At 48.2% G+C, this 24,018-nt stretch overlaps 1 protein-coding gene across 1 annotated transcript in view; it reads left to right on the forward strand.

The window, feature by feature from the left end:
- Positions 1-24,018, forward strand: part of PAPPA2 (pappalysin 2) — an 89,570-nt gene that overhangs the window by 9,623 nt on the left and 55,929 nt on the right. Inside the window, exon 4 of the mRNA XM_039730236.1 lies at positions 21,155-21,300. Within this exon, the coding sequence (XP_039586170.1) occupies positions 21,155-21,300 (146 nt within the window). The remainder of the gene's footprint in view (positions 1-21,154; positions 21,301-24,018) is intronic.

Raw genomic sequence — 24,018 nt, forward strand, 5'->3', positions numbered from 1 at the left:
ATTAGTAGTGTGTGTTTGGGAAAAACCGAGGTGAACTTGTGCTTGCCAAAGAGCAAGGCCAGGTTTGTGGTGTTCCCCCAAAACTGGCAGGTGAACCCCAAGACACAGAAGCAGGGAACCTCATCCTGGTGGGTTTTGTTCAGGCAGAGCTGAGTGCTGCTGCGTGTGCTGTAAGGTATTGTACTTAAATGAGCAGGGCAGCTGGCAAACTTATAGAAGGGTTTTTAGCATGGAAGCCAAAACAGAAGAAATAACGTGAAATAAAATTTAACAAACTGCGGAAAGGCAGCACAATAGGAGCCAGGTGCTTTGAAGCAAACAAGAGCTTTGGGTCTGTAACTGAAGGAGAGCACTCTGGCTGCTGCTCACCCAGACATCTCTGTTTCCTCATACCTGTGCCAGAGCTCAGGAGGGAGCTGTGGCTTTGGGACAATCAGGAGAGAGGGAACCCCCACTGCACGTGATCTCTGCATCTCCTTGCAGATCCAGGTGGCAAGAACAAAAATCTTAGGGTCTTTTTTCATGGGTTAAATCATCTCTACTTCATTTCAAGGCTTTCTCAAAGAGTGGTTTGGATGTGAACATTTCTTACTACAGCCAAAAATAATTGAATTGAGAAAGTCAGAATGAGATGCTGAGCGATTTCTTACCAGCACTGTAGACAGATTCAATATATTTTGGTGAAGGGTCTCAACACTGTGTCTTGTCCTTCACAATTGTAAGCACTCAAGCAGAAGCTTTTTCCATCTTAGCACATTTCTGATTTAAAATTCCCTCTTGGGCTGCAGCTTAGAGAGAAGTAAATTAGAGGAAAAAGCTGAGGAACAGTGGTGGCTTCAGTGCTTCTTAGCTGGTGAACATCTCATTATAATTCCAGGGCTACAGCTGGTGTCAGCTCATACCCTCACCCAGGGGAGGGAAATGAGATTTGGGAAGAAGGATTTTTTAAATTTTTTTTTTACACAAGTGTATGTAGTGACAGGACAAGGGGGAATGGGTTTAAGCTGAAGGAGTCAGGTTTGGATAAGGTATCAGGAGGAAATTGTTCCCTGTGAGGGTGGGCAGACCCTGGCAGAGGTTGCCCAGAGAAGCTGTGGCTGCCCTGTCCCTGGCAGTGCTCAAGGGCAGGTTGGAAAGTGTCCCTGTCTTTGGAAGGGCAGGAATGAGTTGATCCTTAAGGTCTTTTCCAATCCACACCATGCCAGGGTTCTGTGACATCTCTGGTGGGACTGGAGCCCACTGTGGCTGAGGCAGAAGCTGGGATAAGGGCTGATGCTGAAATGAATCAGTGGGCACTGAAACACACTGCTGAGTCCCTCCTGCACCTGCTCTGGTAGCACGTGGAACCAGACAGGTTCTGCTGTGCTGAGACACCCACGGGGGAAACCCACCAGTGGGACTGTGCACTTGTGGCTGGAGGGAGGCTTAAGCAACAACTCAGGTGGAGAGCTGTGTGTAGACATCCCTCCAACAGGAGACACGGGAAGCAAGTCACAGATTTCCCATTCACCCTTGGTCCAACTTATGAGGAACAAAGGGACAGGAAACATCAGGAGAGTTACTGATTATCATCCTTCACCCAGCTTTATCCTGACTTCAAGCGTTTTCCAGGAGTTCCTGGCAGTCCAATGTCGGGGTCTAGAGTAAAATTTGCCTTAATTTTCTGCAGGCTCCCATCCTCTTGCTGAGCTTGAGTGCTGCTGTAATTGGTGCTCTTGGAAGGAAAGCAGCAACAGCTCATTAGCAGCAATTAACACTCAGCGAGGGTCCCCCTCGGGCACTTAGTCAATGAGAATCTGGTGTGTGACACAGTTAATGTGAAAAGAAAAACCGGAGGGGAGTCTGGAGAGCAAAGTGGGTGAGGGCAGAGCTGCTGGGCCTTTCATCTTGCTGCCCGAAGTAATGGCAGAAATAACCTAAGTGACAAAAGGAGGTGAAAAATGACGAGGTGTCTCCAGGCTTGGTGGCCTCTGCTGGGATGTTAAAATGTACCTGATTAACTGGACACTTGATGGGCTTGAACACAAGCTCAGCTGGCCTCCCTCCTAAGGGACTGGTGCTTAATTGGGTTAAGGTTGCTTGGGAGTCTCCTGCAGTTTAAGCCTTGCCTTCAAAAGCTGATCCAGACTAACCTCCCTAAAGTCTCTGGTGGACAACCACGAGAAAGAAGGAATCACTGCGAGGTATCCCCAGGCACCTGAACCTTGTCAGGAGATGTTCAGGTGAGTGTTGTTGGACCTGAGAGCATAAAGCGTGTCAAATTGAGAGCAGGTGAGGCAATGAGGTATCCTGGGCCAGAGCTGACCTGCCTAGGCCTTAATCTCAACCAGATGGTAAAACAGCATTCCAATTAGCTGCTCCCTTCCCCTTCTTCTTCCCCTGCTACAGGAAACCTCCATAGGTCTTTCTTACTGTGAAAGAGAGCAGAAACATGCAAAGTTATTGCAAAATCTTTGCATACAACCTCAGGCCACTGAAGCTGTTGCAGAGAACAGATTCAACTGTGTGGCAGTATCAGTCATTGGTTTTTCCGGGTCTGGATTGAAGGCACTTGAGACAGTCATACATGTTTGGACTCAAGTGTTTATTCTTTCTTATCAGTGAAACAGTCTCATTACTGTGAGTTCAGCAGTTTTTCATTAGAAGGCACAAAATGGCTAACAATCTCTTGTTACAAGGTCTTTTAAGACTAAACTATCCAATTAAGAACTGACACCTAGATTATTTCCCCTTTTAACCCAATAACTGATCCCAAAGAGCTGCAATGTGACTTTTCTGCCCAATTACAAAATGCCACCCAAACCCCTGAAGAAGAAGAAGAAAACCAGGACAGCACCCTGTGCCCTCCATCTTGCTTCCATCCACAACATACTAAAAATCCCAACACCTAAATTTCCCACCAGGTGATACACCTCCCCTACTCTCTATAATCTGTTTCACACTTTTGTGGATTTCAGTCAATCTCGAAGTCTAGGAAAGTTTCTCCATGAATGAGGGTCAAAGTCAGGGCTCCCCTGGGGGTCAGCGCACCCCAGAGCAGACAGAGAAGTATTCCTGGTGCCCTGGGTTTCCACACAACTGGAGATGGTGTCTGCTGCTTGTGGTGGTTGATTGTTTGAAGGGTGCATGGGAGAGTGTGTTTTCAGTGATTTTCACTGCCTGTAGAGTGGCAGAAACTACGTTGGTGCCATGAGGAATGCATGGCAAGGGGGCTCTCTGCTCAGAACCTGAGCTCTGGCTGCTTTTGAGCTCCCTCTGGCACCTCTTGGAGTCCTGCTGGCATGTGCCCGAATATTGTCCTGGTGCATCCAAAGAGCCTCAAGTGCTGGCTTGGGGCTTTGAAGTGGCGAGGAGCAGAGTGCTTTGGAAGCACCAAAAGTGGCAGTGATGGGTTCACTGGCTTCTGAGCTGGCTGTTTCTAGTCTCTAGTATACTTGCTGGGACTGTGGGGATGCAGTAATTAACAGGAGCTTTTGCTGCAGCCTCATGGTTTGTTGGTGGATGCTTTAGAGCTTTGTGACTGCTTGGATTTGAGCTATTTGGAAAACTTCTCCTTTCCTTGTAGGAAAGTCCCTTCTCTCCAAGCTTTCCCATGGATTAACAGTTTTAAAACCTAGCAAAAATAGGAGGGAATGTTTTTGGTGGAGCCCATTATATCAAGTGGGCAGCATGTCTCCCAGGTTTCTTGCTTGTGATGGGATTTGGAGGCTGGAGCCATGTGAAGGTGCCTCAGCCTACCCAGAGTCCTGGCTTAGGGGTGAAGACCTTCTTGGGGCTTTTGACCTTCTCAAAATGCTGGCTAGTATGGAGATAGATATTCTCTGACTGGAGAGTATTTGGCATGTTCCCACTGCTTAGCTGCAGGAGCCCAGCAGTGGGATTTTGTTGCCAAGAGAGAGGACTGGGGATGGTGAGAGACTGCATTGCTGTGGCAGAGGAGCGGGTGGTGGGGGCTCCAGCATGGAGACTCCCTCTAAGGGAGGCACACCAGGGTCTGACTCAGCCCATCCAACAGCTGGAGGGCAGTGGGACTGTGCAAATTACTTCTTTCCAGAGGGAAATAACTAAGTACTGAGGTGCTGCTATCCAAGGGCCTGTGCAGGCTCTCAGGAGCACTTTCCAGAGTCAGAGTGCTCCTTTCTGGTGGGGCCAGAGCTCTGTGGTGTTACCCTGCAGGGCTGGAAGAGCAGCACGAGTGTGTAGAGGTGTTTGGCTACAAGGGGAGGTTCCCAGTCCCGTCTTGCTGATGTGCACAAATCTTCCCTGCTTTTTCTCTGGGTGATAAATTAGGAAATAATATCACAGTAATGCTCTTCTTTTCTTGCCAAGGTAGAAAGCTCAGGGGTTAATTTCCAACGAGCCTCTGTGTGAGGATGAATCTCACTCACTCCTTTCAGCCTTCCTGTGAGCATGGGGCTGCCAGGCAGCGAGTTCCTGGAGGAACCTGCTCGGCTCCCCCAGGGGTGACCACATCTCTGTGGGAGAGGGAGAACATGATCTGCGTGTGAGCGAGGGCACAGGACCCCTGCCCAGTGGCTGTAGGCAGCCCGGGTGCTTTTGGGGAAAACAGCTGTCCCAGATGTGAGCTATTGTTCTCGAAACACCACCGACTCGGGGGCTCACTCGAGGGGGGCCGATTGTGTTGGGATGGCAATTGTGAAGGAACAGCGTGTGTCCCATGGCTGGGAGGGGTCACTCTTTGTTAGGCCTCCCCAGGGCTCCTCCTCATCCTGCTGTCCCCTTGCCTGTGGGTGGGGGACACCAGCGAGGCCCTGGCCAGGCCAGTGAGAGCCCAGGAGCCGAGGTGGCAGGAGCTTGGCAGCCATGGGGAGGGACACCCGTGGGCTGGCGCTGACAGGGTCTCTGGGATGATTTAATCTGCCTTGGCTTGGCAGCCCCAGCCACGGCCAGGGGAGTCTTTAAGTGAACATACTGCTTTTAGTTTTCCTTGGCCCAGCCAGCACTGTTATTTAGGAAATCAAATTGCCCCTTTCCAGAGGGGTGAGAGGGAATGAGTCCAGCACCACCCAAACCAACTGAGATGGTGTGGAGCAGAGGGCTTGCTTTGGAGGCTTTAAGAAGGATGAGGATGCTGAATGCTTGTGACTGTTGCTTCTCAAGGGCTGTGCTGGGGATGAAAGGCAGCCTTGGTTTTATTTTTTTTTTTCTGTTAATGTATGATTGTTACACTACAGAATTTCCCCAACAAATTATCTCATGTCCTTTTTATATCTGTGAGGAAGGCATTTTTAGAATACTGGCTTGTGCACTTTGTGCTCTGGCTGGGACATCCAGTTGCCTGGGTCTAAAAAAAAGTTGGAGGCTTGGGACTTGGTTTTACCCTAAAAAAATAAAAAATATGCATATAAAAATCAAGTTGGAGATGTTTGGCTTGAACAGATTTCTTTTCCTCTGTCTCAGTCCCTTTCCCTACCAATATCATGGTTATAAGTTTTTACAATTCAGTGAGAAGTTTAGGGTGAATGAAGCAGTTTTGGATCTTTTGGGAAGACTAGACATTGCCATCATGGTGAAGAGTGCACGAGGAGGGGCTTTTTGATCACAGGGCTGTGTGGTTCCTCCTGGGCAGTCAGCTTAATGCCCTGGGAGCATCATCCTTGCTCAGCAAATTGATCCACTGTTGTCAGGCCTGTTAAAACATCCTTATCCTGCCAGTGCCCAGGAGTCTGAACAGAAGTGACAGGCCAGGGACTGGAAGGGTGGAACCCTGGTCTTCTGCCCCTTTATGGCCTATGCTGCCCTGCTGGTGGATAGGGATGCCCACTGCAGCTGGCTGCAGGCTTGTCTGGCACCAGCAGAAATCCTTCCCTAACCTTGCAGTGTTTGTGGTGCCTTTTTTGCTGCCCTGTTTGTCAGGGAGGCTGGATGAAGAAGAGAGACTGATTTTTTTTTTCCCCCGTCCTTGTCATTTGGCTGTTTCTGGAGATGGCCTCAAGCTCAGGGTTCTGCCTTTTGCATCCATGTAGAAAGCAGTTTGTGGTCTGGCCCCTCTTTGCCAGCCATGCCTTCTGTCAGGAGGTGACCAAGCTGCCTCCTGTCCCACCTCACACCATGTTTCTCTCATCTTTCTCTCCATCCTTGACTGATTCCAGCACGGATCTCCGGGCACTCCCTCTGCTCAGGCCTGGTGCTGAAGGTGATGTGCACCACTCCCAGCTCTTTGGCTTTAGGCAGCGTGTGGCAGATCCTCACTGTGGGGTCACCTTTACCATCTCACCCAGTCCACTGCTCTCCCTCTTTCCCCGTAGCTCTGTCCCATGGAGCAGGGTGCTGTGAGAGAGGAGGAGACATTTGGGTAGAGCTGGACCCTTGCTTTCCCTTGAACAGCAGTGAGATGTGGGTGCCTCGCTTCTCTGAGCTCCTGTGAGAACCCTGCAAAGCAGAGGTCACATCTTTCAAGATGCTTGCAAACACCTGCCTGTCCTGTGGGCAAAGGCAATCATCAGCCAGGGAAACTGAGGCACAGAACTCTTGGACATCTTGCCCCCAGCCATGCAGCAATGAGGGGCTGCTGTTAGTGCTGGCATCTGGCCCTTCTGCCTCCCAGTTCCTGGGCAGGGAGGAGAGGCATTTAATTAAAGGAGATGAAGCTGCTCTGTCCTGGCTAAACTCAAGGAGAAAAGTTGCAGCGTTCCCCTCTGTCTGGAGGGCTTTAATGAGCCTGCTGGCACTGAGACACTGCTCAGTCATGGAAGTCATGCAGTGGTGGGGCAGGAGAACTGCACCCACTGGGGTTATCCCCTCTCCCTTACCTCAGCAGATTGTGAATTGCACTATAAAAATTGATAGTGAAATTTGGATTCCTGGTGACCCTGAGCTGTGTTCAAATAGCATAAGGCCTCCCTAAGCCTGGAATGTTACTTTGTTTTTTGTTTTAGGCAAAAAGTAAAATAACTGATGTACAGATCTGTTCTTGTAGCTCAGGTGGGACAAGGCTAATCTGTGCAACTTTAGGCAAAAAAGACCTGTAAAACTTTGTCCTGGCCTGGGATGTTTTTTCTTATTTTGCTTTGAAACAAACAATCCAGACATAAAGGGAACCATCCCTGACTTTGTTTAGCTTGGAACCAGCTCTAGAATAACTTGCCACCGTTGAGTTCTGCCTCCCAAAACCACACAGGGCTGCAAACATATTTCTCCATTTCCCCTGCTGCTTCTTGCTTGCCCTCTCTCCCAAACACTGTAACTCCAGCCAGCATTGCCCTTGCCAAAGGAAGGTGAGTGCTTACCCTGTGCTGTGGATAGCAAGTCTCTCCCAAGTTGTTGGTGGGTGCTGGAGCTGGGATGCTGCCTGTGCTGGGCTTTGGATGGCAAGGCTGGACTTCCCTCCTTCCCTGAGCTGCTGCTTCACTGCCTTTCTCCCTTTCTCTCTTTTTCATCCCCTCCATGGTTTCAAACTGGATCTTTAACTCATTCTTCTGAATTATTTTTACTAACTCTCTGCAACTACAGCTCTTTCTGTGTTGTCAAGGATGAAGTCTCAGAGAAGCTGTGGCTGCCCCATCCCTGGAAGTGTTTAAGGCCTGGCTGGACAGGGCTTGGAGCAACCTGGTCTAATGGAAAGTGTCCCTGCCAATGGCAGAGGGGTGGAATGAGATGGTCCTTCAGGTCATTTCCAGCCTAAACCAACCCATGATACTTGAACATGGAAGGGGGAGATGCATTACTGGGGTGGAAGCAGGTGGGGAGCTGCAGTGTTTGTCTCCTTTGCTTATTCCACTTGTGAGGACAAGAGGCAACACTCTGTGGCTCTGAATTCTCTAATTGCTGCTTCACTGTGTTTTTGAAGGGGAGGGTTAGAGGCATCAGGGAGATGTCCCTTTGAAATTTGGGAATTTTCAGGTCCTTGGGGTTTTTTTTGTGCTTTATTCTAAGGGATCTTGCCGTGACCCTCACCAGCCCTGCTGTACTGCACACTTGTCCTTGCATCTCCTCTTTGTAGTGGCTGAACCCACTGTTTGGTTTCACAGAGGTAAAAATCTTGGGCCTCTGTGTTCCTGCAGCCTCACAAAAAAGGCAGCCAGGAAGGAGCTGCTCCAGTGTTGGTAAAAATGAGGAATAACTGCAGCCTTGTGCTTGGTAGACCTTGGAGGGCTTTTGGGGTGATAATCCTTAATATATGCCCAATAAAGTTGGAGCAGGGGGGCTTCAGTCAGTGCTCACAGGCTCTGTGGAATAAATATCAGGGTTTAGTCTGTCCATTGCTTCTTAGCAATTAGTGCATTCCTTTGGAGCTCGCTCCTGTTGATGTCTTTGATATGTGTCAACCCCAGACAAACCAAGATTCCTGCCTGGGAATTCCCCTGAAGGATTGTCAGCTGGGAGCCTGTAGGTTGAGTTTAAACCTAAGGGTCTGAGGCACACATGTCTTTTCAGCTCCCAAGGAGTTGTCCAGTGAGCAATGGGTGCATCATCCGTGGGAGATGGTCCGTGCATGCTCCGCTCCCACCATGGAAGCATCTGGGAGCCCGGCTGTTCTGAAGGCTCTGCATCATTGCCTGGTCTAATGAAAGACATCCCTAGACCCTCCTGGGGCTCAGATGGGCCGCGTGCTTTAGGATGATCTCAGCCGTGAGGAAATGGTGAGCCTCTCCGAGGAAGAGATGGCCATGATTCACTCGGATAGAAATAGAAAAGCCAAGCACGCAAATGGAGACTCCCTATTGACCAGGTTCCTACAATTTAAATGGGTTTTTACTACCTATTCCAGTATTCATTTGAAAATCACATGCATTTACTCATACACACTACAATCAGATTGTTTTTAAGCCATTAAGGCCCATTGGGTCAATAACCAACATTTTCAAAAATCTATTAAATTCCCATTTCCGTGGAAATAGAGCTTTTACAATTGATCATGGCTACTGACTCCCATTAAAATAAACCCTAAATGCTATCAACTCCCCCAAGATGTGGAGCACTAAAAGACAGTTTGCCAGGCCAAATTTATCCCAGGGGAAAGTTGATGGCCCATTATGCTTAAGCAACATGAGAATTGTCATATAAGTCAGGAAGTTTATGGGACTTGCCTGGATTTGTCTTCCCTGAGGGGTGAAAAGGAAGGTTCATAGGTTGAATCACTAGTGCTAACACAAGCTCAAAACCAGACTCCTGCAGGAGCTTTTTGGGAACATTTAGCCTATTTTGAATTAAATTTCAAGTGTGTGTAGAGTTTGGTTGTTTGGCAGAAACAAATGATGCTTTAGGGCTGAAGTGCTGTAAGAAATGATAAATTTGTGGACAAATTCTTAGTGGCACAGGGTTTCCAGTGTTGCCTAGGTCTGCCCAGCAGAGGGGCTCCAGCCCTCTGATCACCTCTGTGGCCTCCTCTGGGCTCACCCTGACATTTTCCTTCCCCTGGTAGCCCCAAATGCTGCAGCTTGTGACCCCCAGCTCTGGACCACTGCAGGTGGGGTCTCACAAGAGCAGAGTAGAGGGGAATGGGCAGTGGTTTCCAGGACAAGCACCAAGGCTGGGGGAAGAGCAGTGCAGAAGGAAGGGGTCCTACATCTTGGCTTGGCAGAGAAGCACGGGGAGCTTTGTGATCCAGCTGTCCTTTCAGATTAGGGCTTTGCTGCCTGCCATCTCTGGCAGACAGCAGCAGCTCCCAGACCACAGGCTCGCTGCTGGCGTCAGCCCAAAGCTGCCGTGCCCCTTGGAGGAGAGGTCAGGCAGTCCCTGCAGAGCCAGAGGCCAGGCTTCCCTTGTTTGTCTCCCTTCATGCCTCCTTCAATCAGCTTCACTGCAGCCCTCTGCTCCCTCCCACAGCCCTGGATTTCTCTGCTGTGTGTGCCTGATCCAGCACTCCTCTTCTTCCTGCTGTCATCTCCTCAAGCCCTATCTTGTTGGGGATGATGTCTGTGCTATGGGGCCATGTCTTGATGCTTCCCTGAGGCCACTCATGGAAAAGACACCCTTCCCCTCCAACAATGAGGTGATGTTGGATGTATTTGTGATGGGAGTGGAGGAGGCAGTGGAATGAATTGGTCCTTTCCTCCCTAAGAGAGTTTAATTTGAGGCAGGTGGAGAGGAGCATGGGGGTTCCTGTTCCTGGATGGAGCATAGACAGCTGTCCCCAGAACAAGAGCAAGTGTTGTGGGGCTTTCTCTTATGATGGGTTCTGTGTCAGGCAGCAGGACCACTTGACCACTTGGGGTTACTGGTGGTTGGCCTTGGTGCTTTTTGCAGTGCAGGACAGACTCCTCCAAAAACTCAGGAAAGAATGACTACAGGTCTATCAAATAGCCACAACCATCAATGATTTTTTTTTTTTTTGCAAACTGTAAAGTAGCTTGAACAAAATGCTGGTGTCTGAGTCCCAATGAGTAGGTCTTAAAAACCTTATTATTGAACAAAATGTCTGAGTCCCAATGAGTAGGTCTTAAAATCCTTATTATCAGTGATGGAGAGACTGACTCAGAGATCAGAATCCGATTTTATTGTGGGATACAAATGCTTATATACTATTTCAGGGAGACTCGTAATGTGTACTACAATGATTAGGTTAAAATCACATACACAAACTTATGCATATAACAACATCTCTTGCTTGCAGAGTTTAATGGGATTTTCTTTTTCCCGTAAACCCATTTGATTTCATCTTCTTGCAATCTTGGTCTAATTTTCAAAGTTCCGTTTGCTTTTGCCAAGGCATCCTGTTATGTTAACCAGGTCCAAAGTCCATCATCTGTCTTGTGTCCCCCAACATTCCAACACCTTATTCCTCCAAAGGTATGCTAGGGCTGTGGTAGCTCAGTGCAATCTGGGAAGCCTGCACAGACACATGGAGATGTGCTGGGATTCCCAGCACAGCCATGCCCAGAGGCCCTTGGACAGGCTGTGGTGCCCATTATGTGCATGGCAGCAAGAGCTGAGTGAGGCAGTGAGCCAGCCCTGCCCTCAGGGTGCAAATATCACAAACCCAGTGTTTTTCTGTGATCTGAGCATTTGATGCACATGTGCATCCTGTTGGCACTGGTGTCCCGAGGGTGCCCACTATGGTGTGAGAGCACAGCTGGGGGTTGACCTCTCCTGAGGCTTATTCTCATGTATTCAGCACAAGTGGGGGACCATCCTCAGTTCAGACCCTAAAACATGAGTACCAACATGCAACCAGCCTTAAAATTGATCTCTGCCCTCTTGCCCTGCATGTAAGCTGTCAACAGGACTATAACAAGATCCAGAGAGGAAAGCAGCATGTGGCAGAAAAGCAAACAGTCTCTGGGCAGGCTGATAGGGAGGAATTAACACAGCTTTCCTTTAAAGCCAGGTGTCCTCTTGTGATGCCAGAGGCAAAGACAGCTCCTTGATGCCTGACTGTGGCTTTGCTGTATGTTGAGGAGAACTTTGAATGTGTGGAAGTCAGCTGTGATGATTGTGGAAGTCTTGTCAAATGCCCAAGACGAGATCAGAGGGGCTGTCTCCAAGGAACATATTACAGTAGGGATCTGCTATTGACCTCCAAACCAAGATGATAAGGCCAACAAAGCAATATTTGAATAATTTAAGCTCTGAGTCATCAGAACTTCGTTCTTCTGGGTGACTTTAATTACCCAGATATCTGTTGGAAGAATGATACAGCAGCTCACAGATCATCCATAAGTTTCGTGGAATGTGTGGAGAACTGCTCCTCACGCAAGCGTTGGAGGCACCAGCCAGGAATGAGGCACTGCTGGACTTGCTGCTCACAAACCAATCATACCTGGCTTGTAATAGCTTGGCTAGTGGTGTTCTTGCCTGCAGTGATCACAATATTGTGGGTTTTGGATTCTGCTGCAGTGCTGGTGGTTAGTGTTAAGACAAAGGTTTTAGATTTTTGAAGAGTAAATTTCAGCTGGCTCAAAGCTCAGTTGGGAGGGATTCACTTCCATGCAGGCTAAAGGAGTGAGTGCTGGGAGCTTTCAAGAACAGTCTCCTGGAACCACAAAAACAGTTCATCCCCTTTAAAGGCAAGAGAACCAGGTTGGAACAGGACTTTAGAGAGAGGACAACCTGATCAGCTTGTGTCATTGTGATTGCTGTTCACCTTCTCAGACATCTCTGCACGTACCATGTAAGCTGTTCTCCAGTCATGTGTCCTGTGGTCAGTCCTTCTGGATCCAAGGTGTCATTTCTCCTGCAAAAGTGTTACATCCACTGAGTTTTATCTCTGAATGTTTGTATTTCTGCACTCTTTCCTTTTGCTTTTTGCTCCCTGCTCTATATTCCTACATCCCACACTTTTGGAGTTTGGACTTGCCACCTCTCCAGTGGTCTCTCATCCCACTGACACTTCAGCTCCTCAGCAGATCTGCTGCTTCCTTCTTTTGCCCTTATTTCTAAAAGGATCTTTAACTCTTTGTTTTTACTGGAGTCAGCTTAATTTCAGGGAATTCCATTTTCCTGACAGCTCTGATGCAGCAGTGTCTGCTGGTCAGTCCTGGTTTTCAATTCTTCATTCAAGACCTGTGTTCATCCCTCCATTTAAGTTGATCTGAATCCACTCATTACAAGTTAAGGCCAAGTTTTCTTTCTCTCATCTGCTCTTTCATAATTTGTGTGCTGCTTACCAAAACCAGGTCTAAAATAGCATTGCCTTTGGCTGATTCAGTGATGATTTAGTGAACAACTTTTTAGCCAACACTTCCAGGAATATCTGGGCTATGCCATTGTTAACTGCACTTATTTTTCAGCCTATCTCAGGGCAAAATGCCCTGCAGGCCTTCTGGTCGAGCACTAACGTTAATGCATTTCTTTCCCAAATCTGACCTCAAGAAGTTGCCTACTACCCTCTGACGTAACAGAGCTGTGTGCTAGCAATCTGCAGCCTTCTAGCTCCCTTCCCCCTGTAAATCTGTTGTGGAAAGGTCACAGCCATGAACCACAACGTGTCTTTTTGATCCCATCTGCAGCTTTTGCCAGTACAGCTCTCTGACCCTTCAGCATCTGCTACTGCTTCAGTCCCATGCTCACACATGGAGATTGAGAGTTATCTCTGGGTCCAACAGGAATGGCTCATACAATAAGGGAACCTCCTGATCCTAAAGGATCCTGTTTTGCCCTCTTACCCTCTTTGGCATCTTGATACTCAGCCACCCATGCAAAAGTTAAACTGTCCTGCCAGTGATGGCTGCTCTTGTACTCGTGCTGTCGGTGCCTCAGAGGTGGATTTTTCCAGGCATGTCCAAGAACTGTGTGATATCCTCATCCCTTGTGGACTCAAATGCTCTTTGGCTGGAGTCCAGCACCCAGTGAAGTTGATGAAAGGCTCCTGAGCGCTACAGAGGGTATTATTCCAGCAGTGTTGTGCTTCCCGTGATCCCAGGGGAATGTCTGGCTCTTTCTCAGCCTTCCCTTCCCATCTTGCATGTGTTTTGTATCTGGCTGTGTTACCAAAGCCTGTCCAGATGAGAGTCATTTGGATGTTACTGCCTTGTCAAGTTGTCATGATGCTGGCAGAGAATGTTTGTGGCGTACCAGCAGCGTGCTGGACTGGAGTCAGAGCTCCCAGACGTGGTCATGGGGATGCAAATAGTCTTAGTAAGTACAGAAGGACTTAAAAACACAGCATCCCCCCAGCTGCATTAATGCCAGAACTTTTGGGGCAGGTAAACCCAGAGTGTGAGGCAGCTACAGTTGTAATAATGACCGTCAGCCTCATCTGGAAGCAGAGCAAGTAACTCATCTGGGCTCATCCTCTGTGCCAGGGTCACACTGTGTTTATGCTGGGTGGTGGGCTTTGTCTGCCTGTGGCAGGGAGGAAGGGAGGCAAGGCTGAGGTGGGATGAGAACAGGAACGAGGGTTCCCAAATTCTAGCAAGGAAGATTCATTTATGCAAGCAGAGAGCCCAGGTGTGGAGCCCCACCTCTTTAGATCCACTGCTGAAGATTCACCATGAAGAGGAGTCCTTTGGTGGGCCAAAATGGAAGATATCCACTTTGGTTCACTATCTGGAGGAGATCTCCCTTCACAGATGAATTTAGAGAGTCTGCTCTCCCAAAATGTTCACACCATTTGGATCAGCACCTGTCTTCATGGACTGAGCTGTGACTCAGAGACAAGGGTGCTGTGTTTGTCATTAACCCTTTGCAGCCTTGGAGAAATGTGTTACCCACACAATAATAATATTATTGGCAGATTGGTGCTCATTTCTGGGAAGTCTGAGGGATTCCTCATTTGTCAAGCAGAGGTTTGGGGGGAAAGGGAGCCTCTCTGCTTGCAGGAAGTAGGAAGAGGAATTTCCTTGCAGTGGTTGAAAGACATGAAAGCAGAGCCAGGAATCCCCTGTGACTTCTTTAGGCTGTGTGGTTAGCTGGAGCTGGCTGGGTCTCAAGTATTTTCTTGTTGTCCACGGAGGGCACTTGGACAGCTTCCACCCAACCCCACTCCCACATCCCCTCTGAAAGGTCTACAGGGAAAAGACTCCTATTTTTGAGTTGCAGTGGAATTCCTGTGGCATTACATGCTGCACCCTTTGTGGTACCCAGAGAATTCAGTTTGATTTATGGTACTGCAGGGGGTATGTGCTGGTCTTGCTTTACATTTGGAAGTGCCATCTTTTGTGTCTTGCTCATCATGGCCACTGTGGCCCCAAGGCTTCCTGTTATGGTGTAGCTGTCACTAAAAAGTGCCACTCTTGCCCCTCTTCTCCCACCTCAGGCTTGTTTTACAGCTTGACTGTGTTTTCTGCTGCCCCATGGATTAGCAGATCCTCTCCTCTCTTCCACTTGCACACCAGAAATGGTCCTGTTGTTGCTTCCAGAGACTTGTGCTGGAAAAGCTCCAACAGCTCTGTCTCTCCTGGGTATATCAAGTCTTCTTTGACCAAGAGCCTGACTTACAGCCGTGATTAGGAAGGTGTTGTCTCTTCCATAGTCAGGACAAAAGTTCCCAGAAAAGCACAAGAAAGAATATGACTTCTCCAGGGAGGTCTGGGATCACAGGTGGAGTGTGATTTTTCAACTGTTCAGAAAGGGAGCTTTGGTTCTTTAGACTTTAATAAGGTAAGGTCTAGTGCAGTAAGAGTTTACCATGCAAATCTACTGTCATTTGATTAGTTCCCCCCTTGATATGAAGGGGTGACTCAGGGAAAATGGAGCAGGACTCCAAGAAGACAATTGTCAGGAAGCAATGGACACAATTGGGAATGTAAGAAATTTGGATTACACATTAGAAATTACTTTTAACTTGAGGATGCTTGAACACTGGAATAAGTTGCCCAGAAAGTTTGGGAAACCTCTGTCCTTGTGTCTGTTGAGGCCCCAGATGACCTTGAACACTTGTTTTTGAACGAGGGGGTCAGAATGGCCTGTGGAGATGCTCTCAGTCTGCAGTGGAGTATCTGGTTCTGCTGTTCTGTGGTGACAGTCACTAAAACTTCTCCATTTTCTTTTCCTTTTTTCAGCAGCAAGAAGCACCACAGGATGACAGCCCCTTGTTATGTCCCACACAAGTAAAACAGGATGCAGTGTATTGCCTTAGTGTCAGGTCATCAAACAGTGCCATTCAGCAGAACTTTGAGCCAATATCACCTATTTTAAGGAAATCCACCATTTCTGGGCTCACTTCTTCAAATACCATCATTTTGGATGGTGTTCATTCCCATACTCATGTCTAATGGTGTCATTCCATAGCTTTCCCATCCCTAATCTCTCTCTACTGTTGCACATACTCTTCTTGCAAGCTTTGCTCTTCCAGGGCTGCAAGTGCTCCCCAGCTCCAGGTGGCATCACCACACAGCTGGCTGCTCTTGGATGCCCTTGGAAAAACATTGACTTTGAACCTGGAAAACCTGATGTCCCATCTCTGTCTCTTCTGTCCTCTACCCTATTCTTTGGGGGTTGGTTTGTGTTTTGCTCCTCAGCTGACAGCTGTACCTCCATGTATCCTTCTGTCCTTCCTTTGTACTTCCATGTTGGGTTGCAGTGCCCATCCTGCTGTAAATACCATCTAGTTTGGAATACTCTAGTCTTGCAGGTGTTGGAAAACCGTTTGGGAAGCAGAGGAGAGTGCTGTCATTTAGGCTGTTTGTGGAGACCAGAGGCTGCTCTGCCTTCACCTCAGTGAAAATCACAGAAGCACTGAAGGAGAGGGAGAGCCTAACCTTGGCAGGAAACAAAAGGGTCAGGTGCCAGTTGGATGCTCCTTGTCTAACCTAAGGATGCCAGCAGGAAATGTACTTTGAGGGGAATTGGAGTTGCCCATTCTTGAATTTTTCTGCTCACATCTTTGGGGATGTTAGCAGGATATTTGTGCTTTCTGTGCCGTAGCGGGTGAAATTAGGGTCCTTTCTTCTCCTTGCCTATCCAGCCCATCTGAACAGCTCTCAGTGCTGGAACTGCTCCCTCTAACCCTTACGCATCCCTGAACCATCCAGATCTCTCAATGGAGGAAATTACAGTTATTTATAATTAAGTCTTGACAAAAAATGTTGCTAATGTCAAGGGAATGGCAGGCGACAGCCAGAAAAACATCATGTCTCCAGAAGAGGGACTGCAGGAATATCCCTCTGAATAGGGCTGACGTCGGCTCTTGGAATTTGGACAGCCTGCAAGGCTTTGGGGCTATTTTTCCGAGATATCATAGGTCAGGAATTGATGCTATTTTTAAGTCTGTGTCCCCCGAGCAGCTTTGATGAGTGAAGGAGACTTTCTCTCCCCCCGCCACCGCCCCATGCTCTATTTCTATGAAATTTTTGCTTCTATTCCTTCCGAGTCATGCCACAAGTATGTCCTTCAGGTTTGTTTATTCTTCTCACTATCTATTCCTCCCGGCCTGCTCCCGTCTTGGTTGGGTTGAAGGGGTGGCGTCAGCATGGCGCGTGTCTGGGATGCTCAGGCGAGACATCACAGAGAAGGGATCAAGTTCTCCTAATTTGTCCTTTCCGGTTGGGAGAGTTTTCTCTCCACAAGCTGATGTGGCTGGGGAAAGTGTTCTGGGAATGCTGCTTTGTGGTGGGAGATCTCGGGGCCTGGTGAAGACAAGCTGGTCATCTCATCTCGCCACATAGTCCAGCCAAGATTTGTCTGAAGTAACTGAATCTTCAGAGCTCCTGGGAAGATGGGTGAGATGCCTCCAGCCTGGGATGGTCTTTTGGGGCTGACTGGTGGGAGAGAGGCAGTCAGAAGACCCTGAATATCTGACGCCTCCCAAGTCAGCAGAGGCTATAAAGCCTCTGCTGTTTCAGGTCCAGGGAAATAGCCCTTGGATTTACCCAGCTCTGTTCCACATGCCACTCTGCTCTAGTTTATTTCTGGAGTCCTTTATTTTTTTCATTTTTTTCTCCTTCTCTTCAATTTGCTGTAGCAACCTCTTTCTTTCTAAACAAGCCTGTTGGTGTAACAGCTTGACTAGGGATCTTGCCATTTCAAACAAGAAAGGAAACCGGTTTCCTTTCTCACTTCACATCTCAGATGAGAACGTGCCTTTTTCCCCTTAGCCCATCCTCAGCTCCATCCTCCTGTCTGTCATCCCATGCAGCGAGGAATGCACTAATGGGCATCGCTGCCAAAGGACACCACCAGAAGCAGCTTGTTCAAACAGAGCTGGTGTTCCCTCATGGTGAGCCCAGTGTAAAGAAACAGCTGTGCTCCCTTCATTGCCTATCCACGCAGCTCAAAGATGCCAGTTGCTCCTGGAAGCATGGGAATAAGTGAAATGCTTTCCGCCACCTTAATGTTGCTGTTGGCCTCATGCTGCAGGTTTAGTCATTCTTATGACATATTTCCACAATGGTGTGTTTCCATCATCATTCCACAGTGATGTATTTAAAGCCTTTCCATGAGTTGTTTTTTTTTTTTTTTCTTGCTCAGAATCTCTTAAATGAATGGCTTCACAAACTGTGGGTCAGGATCTTCAAGTTTTGAAGACTTAGAGACAAGTCACAGAAATGTGGAGACAGGTCTGCTACCTGTCCTAAGCCTGTCTCAGCCCATGAGGTTAATGGGACAGATGGTGGAAATGGTAGTACTTAATTTATAGAATCATAGAATATCCTAAGATGTAAGGGACCCACAAGGATCATAGAAGTCCATTTAAAAGGGTACCTGGCATTTGCAGCACCATCCAAGACCTTATAATTCCATTGCTATTCTTATTTGAATTATTATTGCTGGTATTAAGTTAGATTTTTATTGTTTTGCATAGCTGAGGACATGAACTCCCTAAAGAGCAATGCTGGGATTGTTGATGTTCTGTTGAATGTGATACAGTCTTTTGACCTGTGCAGAAACACTCACATGGAGGGAAGAGTGGAACCTAAATTTCCTGACTGCTACCCACCTCTCCTAGCCCACTGCCTTCAGAAATGGATGTATTGGATCTCACATTCCAGTGTTTTTTCAATTCTTTATTCCCAGCTCTGAAGAAGGGTGGAGAGACAGCCAGCAGTGTTGTCAGGAGACTTTCCCCTCTAAACTTGCCTTTTGATGAATCTGGCTCCAGAGATTACCCTCTTCTCATTAAACTTATTTTGGAAAATCTTGTTTTTTTCCTCTGCTGGCTCCTGTAGACATCCCAAACCTCATCTGAAAGATCCAAATCATGAGCAGAGGGGGCAGTCTTCTCCAAGGTCCATTTTGAGCAGAGCTGCAAGAAATTTTTTTAAATTTCTTTTTTTCTTTGAGCATGTTCCAAGATACCTTTTGCTTATACTCTTCCTTGTGCAATTCCCTGGGATGTGTTTTGATGAGATGTGCCTATGCACTGCTGGGACACCCTTGTTTTTACCACATACTACATCTCTGGCATACTGGTTTTCCTGAAGAAAAGGATGGAATGGAAGTCCAGATAGACTAGAGAAGCCAGAGAAGACACTTCTCAGCCCCAGCTGACAAACCCTCTCTGTTCCCAAAAGTAAGGCATGATGTCCATTCCCGTCTTGCCCCATATCAGGGGCAACCCCTGAAAAACTCTTGTTACAAGCAGTTGGAGTTCTGGATTAATTCTTCTCTACTTCCAACTCAAATTCCTCTTTTCTGATGCCAACCCCCCTCTCTTTTCCCTAGCAGGACCAACCTCTGCATTTCCTTCCTCCTGTCATATTTTCTCCTCCTGTTTTGTTCCCTATTATCCTATTTTGTGGGACTTCTTTTGTCATCCTGCTTGGAAAACCTTGTCTGGAGTAGAACTCACCAACAAAGCTACTGTAATGACCCAAATTTCTTCAGGGTTGCATCAGTGCCTTCCACCCACAACCAAACCCCTCACTACGTGAACTTGCACCTTACAGAGCACAGTTTGCAGAGCCACCAGCCTCCCGTGGAAATGATGAAAAACCTGCTCAGCCCCCAACACCTACATGTAACTCTGTAACCTACAAACATCATCCCTACCTTTTAATTGGGGTCACTGCCTGCAGCTCCTGGGAGGGTTCTGGGGCTGTCCCACCATTGGGGTCACTGAAAGCTGGTGTCCCAGGGGTGCTGTTTAGGCTGAGCTTAGGGCTGCTGCACCTGTACCCTAACCCTGCCTGGTACCCTGTGTCCTTTGCACCCCGAACCCTCAGTGTCACCTCTCCAGCTGCCAAGGGCCCCCCTCTTTGCCCCTCAGCCCACAATGGCTGTGTGTCACCCCAAGCCCCTGACATTGTCCCTTGGCCCCCTAACCTCCACTGTGCACTCTCCACCCCGGTAGAGCTGGTTTTTAGGGTGAGGTTAGGGCTGGTTCACCTGTCACCCTCAGGCACCCCCACTTTGCCCCTCAAGGCACCCCCTGCCCCTCAGCCTCATTGTGTCACCCCCGAGTTCTCCACTGCAGCCTCTCAGGGTCTCTGTGCCACCCTGGAGCCCCCCCTTTGCTCCTAAAGGCCCCTTCTGCCTCTCAGCTGCCCCCATGCTCTGTGCCACCCTGCAGCCCCCTCCCCTCAGCCTGCAGCCCCTGGTGACACTCTGCACCCTCAGACATTGTCCCTGCCTTTTTTATTTGGGTGCTGACTGCACAGCCCTGTGTTCGGGCTCGCATGTGCTGCTGCAGAGTCACAGGAGGGCGGTGGGGGAGTGAGGGACAGGGCAGGGGTGGGATGGAACTCCAAGCAGGGGTGAGGAGTGAGAAAGGGACATTACAGAAGAGGGCTAAGGGGAGGAGGTAGGGGTTAGGAGGGGGCAGCCCCATATCTCTCAGACCAAAGCTGCAGCAAAATAAAACTCTGGTTGCGCTAGCAGAACCAAACACGTCCTGCAAACTGACATCAGGAGCCTGGGCTGGTGAGTTTTGGTTCCCATGGCAAAGGGCCAGAGGTCACGTTCAGTGGCCTTCTTCTTCCTCCAGTTCTGAATGGGGCAGGATGCCTCCCAGACCCAACCTACCACCACATCCAACTCGGGCTGCCACGACAGTCCCAAGCACCTCCTGCAAACTGACACCAGGAACCTGGGCTGCTGACATTATTCTCAGGGAAAAGGCCGACACTGGTGTTCAGGGGCCATTGGCCCTGAGTGGAGGGATGTGGAGAGGGAACCATATTGTGGCAGTTTTTTGTTCCCCATGGCATGCCTTTTGCAGCTGCAGTGTGCCTGGAGCTCTGGGCTTCGTGGTTTTAGGAACCCTAACCCTAGGCCTAGCAGTAAAAGCCAGTCTTGGGCTAAGGCTGGTTCAAAGGAGAAAGCTGTGGAGGAAGCAATGCCGTGGCAGTTCTGTGTTCCCCTTGGCATGCCTTTTGCAGCCACAGTGTGCCTGGAGCTCTGGGATTTGTGGTATTCAGAACCATAGCAGATGGCTGACCGCTCAGCACCACAGGCCCCTGAACACCAGCACTTTGTTTCCCTTTTCCCTGGGAAACAAAACTCACCAGCCGTGGTTCCTGGTGTCAGTCTGAAGGAGGCAAACTTGGCTCTGTCAAAGCAGCCTGAGTTGGTGGTAGTGGCAGGTTGGGTCTGCTTCATGGTATTTCAGAACCATAGCAGACAGCCGGCCGCTCAGCACTACAGACCCCTGAACACCAGCACCTCCCCTTTTCCCTGGGAAACAAAACTCACCAGCTGTGATTCCTGGTGCCAGTCTGCAGGAGGCAAACTTGACTCTGTCAAAGCAGAATTTCTCGAGATGGCCGCAGGCCCCTGAACGCCCCTTTGCAGGATGTCTGTGGGTGGCTCCGGCTTTTCCTCCTCACTCTGTTTGGAATGTGTGATGAGTTTTCCTTCTCTTTTCACCTTTCAGGGCTTACATGAGCGTGAAGGAGCTGAAGGAGGCTCTGCAGCTGAACAGCACCCATTTCCTCAATATTTACTTCGCCAGTTCGGTGAGGGAAGAGTTGGCTGGTGCTGCCATTTGGCCATGGGACAAAGAGGCCCTTAGTCACCTGGGTAAGTAACTTATCCCATTGCTGGAGTCTCAGAATTATTGGTTTTCCTCTCTCTTCCTCGACTTGGCAAAAAGAGGCAAGTGTGCTGTGCCTCAACATTGTGTATATTTCATACGAAGGTCACGATAACAGGGTTTGGGTGTTCCAACAGCTGCTGCTGTAAGGAAAAGAGCTGCCTGAACCTCACTCATGTGGGTGAGGTTGTGAGCTTACCCACTGACAAGGGGCTTCAACATTGTTATGAGAAACTTTTGATGGTGAAGGCCATGGAACTACTGGTTTACCATAAGTGCAGGCTCTGGAGAGAGTTCCAGACTCACATTTGGTTTCTCCTGGACCTTCCAGGTCTATCTTTTAGGATTCTGCAGATAGTGACCTTCACTCTGAGCACGTAATAGCAAACAGATACAAACCAGAAGTGGCAATGTTTCCAGAGCTGAGATGGCAGATTTCAGCAACTCCAGGGCTGCCCAGGCAGCAGCTAGAACTGGCCACTTCTGAATCCAGCTGCAAGTGTGAAGATAACTATCAAATTTTACCACGTGTTTATAACTTGGCCTACTACCTGCTGGAGGCAAGGCTCTCCTTGGCCTCAGAGGATTCGGGGCGGACCCTTAAGGTCAGCAGTCCTCGTAGGCTGCAAAAGAGCCAAAATGGCTACTGATTCCCTAGAATGTGGTTGTTTTGTGCATTTTCTGCTATTTCTGTTGTTTCTCTTTTTCCTGCCTCTCCTACCACCTCTTCAGTTGTTGGAGTTTTCTGGCAAAGCCCTTTACACTTTGCAGTCAAAATGTCTAAAGTGTTTCTCAATAAGTAACTGGAAATAATTACTCCTGACACCTGCACAGCAGACCTAGACCTTCTGCTTTTACAAGTGCATGGTGTTCAACCCTGAAAAGTTTTGTATTGCTGTTAAAGACCTGTTTCAAAGTTCCTTTTTGCCAGTTTCCCTCCCTCAATGAGTTTCAGGGCTGTTTTTTCAATAGCATATTGCTACAGCTGCTTGTTGAGGAGGGCAAATCTCCATGAAATTTATTCTTTCAGCTTCCAGAAATCACTTCCAAGGCTCAGCTTGACAATCATCTGACTGCAGCAAGTGCTTCAGCCATACACGTTCCCCTCAGACCTCTCCCAGTGGCCTGCAAGCCATTGTACAGAGGGGTAATTGGGGTGACTGGTCTCATCAAAAACTTGCATTTAGCTCCAAACTCTAAGCTTGTGTCCAGCCAGGGACATGAGAAATGGCACCATCTGGAAATGCTGGATCAGAGCTTTAGCATGGAGGTTCAGGGGAAAAGGGGTGTTGTCTTGATTCTGGTGCCAGATCTGTGAAGTGTGAAGGTGGATCCGAACTTCTTTGAGTCTCTGGTGCAAACTGAAGACTTTGGTTCAAGATTGTCCTTGGTTTTAGATTTAATGAGCTTGGGAGGGCGGGTGGTGGACTCTGTTCTCCATAAACAGTGAGCTTCACCACATCATCATTTGCTTTGTACCATGCACAATGTATATTATTTTCCTACACAGAAGAAACTCAGGACTGAGGAGGTCATGAATGTGTGGCTTTTGACAAAAGCTCTCACAAGAGGCTAATGGAGAATCTGAGTAGATGTGAAAGGAAAGCAGTAAGTAAAGAGAAGGAAAAGCCTTGGGAGGAGTTAATGGCAGTTTGAGAAAAATTCCTGAGCTTAAGGACCTAGCTATGGCCAGGGGTGGAGACAGGTCTATACACAAGAGAGGGGTCTGTCTCCAAAAAGACAGACTCCTTTCCTTGTGCTAAATCTTGCTAATCTCCTGTCTACCCTGACCTTAAAACATTAGGGTCAGCACACAAGACCTGCACCCCTTATACCACTGCCTGCTCCCATGGAGCAGAAATGCCATGCTGATTTTTCCCTACACACATACAGACCTTCCATGCTGTAGTTCTCTGCATGAATAAAATTGGTTCCTTGGCTTCTCTGAGAAGCCAAACTGCCTCTTGTCTGCAGAGAGTCTTGGTCAGATTTTGCTCTGTTTCTTTCTCTGAACTGCGCTTTCTTAGATGTTTTCAGGAGAAGCATTATGAGACTTTTTCTTCTCCAGCTGCCTTCCCTTCTGCTATTTTAATACTTTGCTACAGACCAAAGATCACTAGATTTATTGTTGTCCATCATCTTCATCTCTAGAAGTTGTTTAATCTGCCATCTGGATTTTAATCTCCTTATAAACCATTTTTTCATGATCTTTGAGTGTGTTTTTCAGGAGGGTCAAACTCACCTTCCTGTTGGTGTCATCACCTTCTGGAAGTCTTCAGTGAACTTTGGTTTTCATCCCCTTCTCTTCACAGTGCTTCTTTGTGGCTACCAGAAGTTGCATGACCATTCATATGCTGGCTACCTACAGTTCTATTACTCTCCTCCAGACTTTTTTTCTGAGGAAATTTTATTTTCAGGCAGCCTTTCTGAAGGCTTGGGGATAGTTTACCAATAATAAAGCTAACAGCAACTACTTTCAGTGAAGCATAAAAGACAATTACTGGCTTGGAGAGGCTGAAGTGGTCTATGAAATTTCTATAGACCATGTTTCAGCTGCTGTGGAGCTCCCAGAGAAAGACAACTTGCTGCCAGCAAGCAGCAGAGGTAGGTCTCAGGTCTGTTTGCACCACTCCCTGTGACTATACTGTCTGTCTCAGTCTTTCCACCATAATCACAGTGAGTTTCTCACAAATTCAGATTTCTTG

Source organism: Passer montanus, unplaced genomic scaffold, assembly GCF_014805655.1.
Source record: "Passer montanus isolate IOZ18808 unplaced genomic scaffold, ASM1480565v1 scaffold71, whole genome shotgun sequence".
Lineage (NCBI taxonomy): Eukaryota > Metazoa > Chordata > Aves > Passeriformes > Passeridae > Passer > Passer montanus.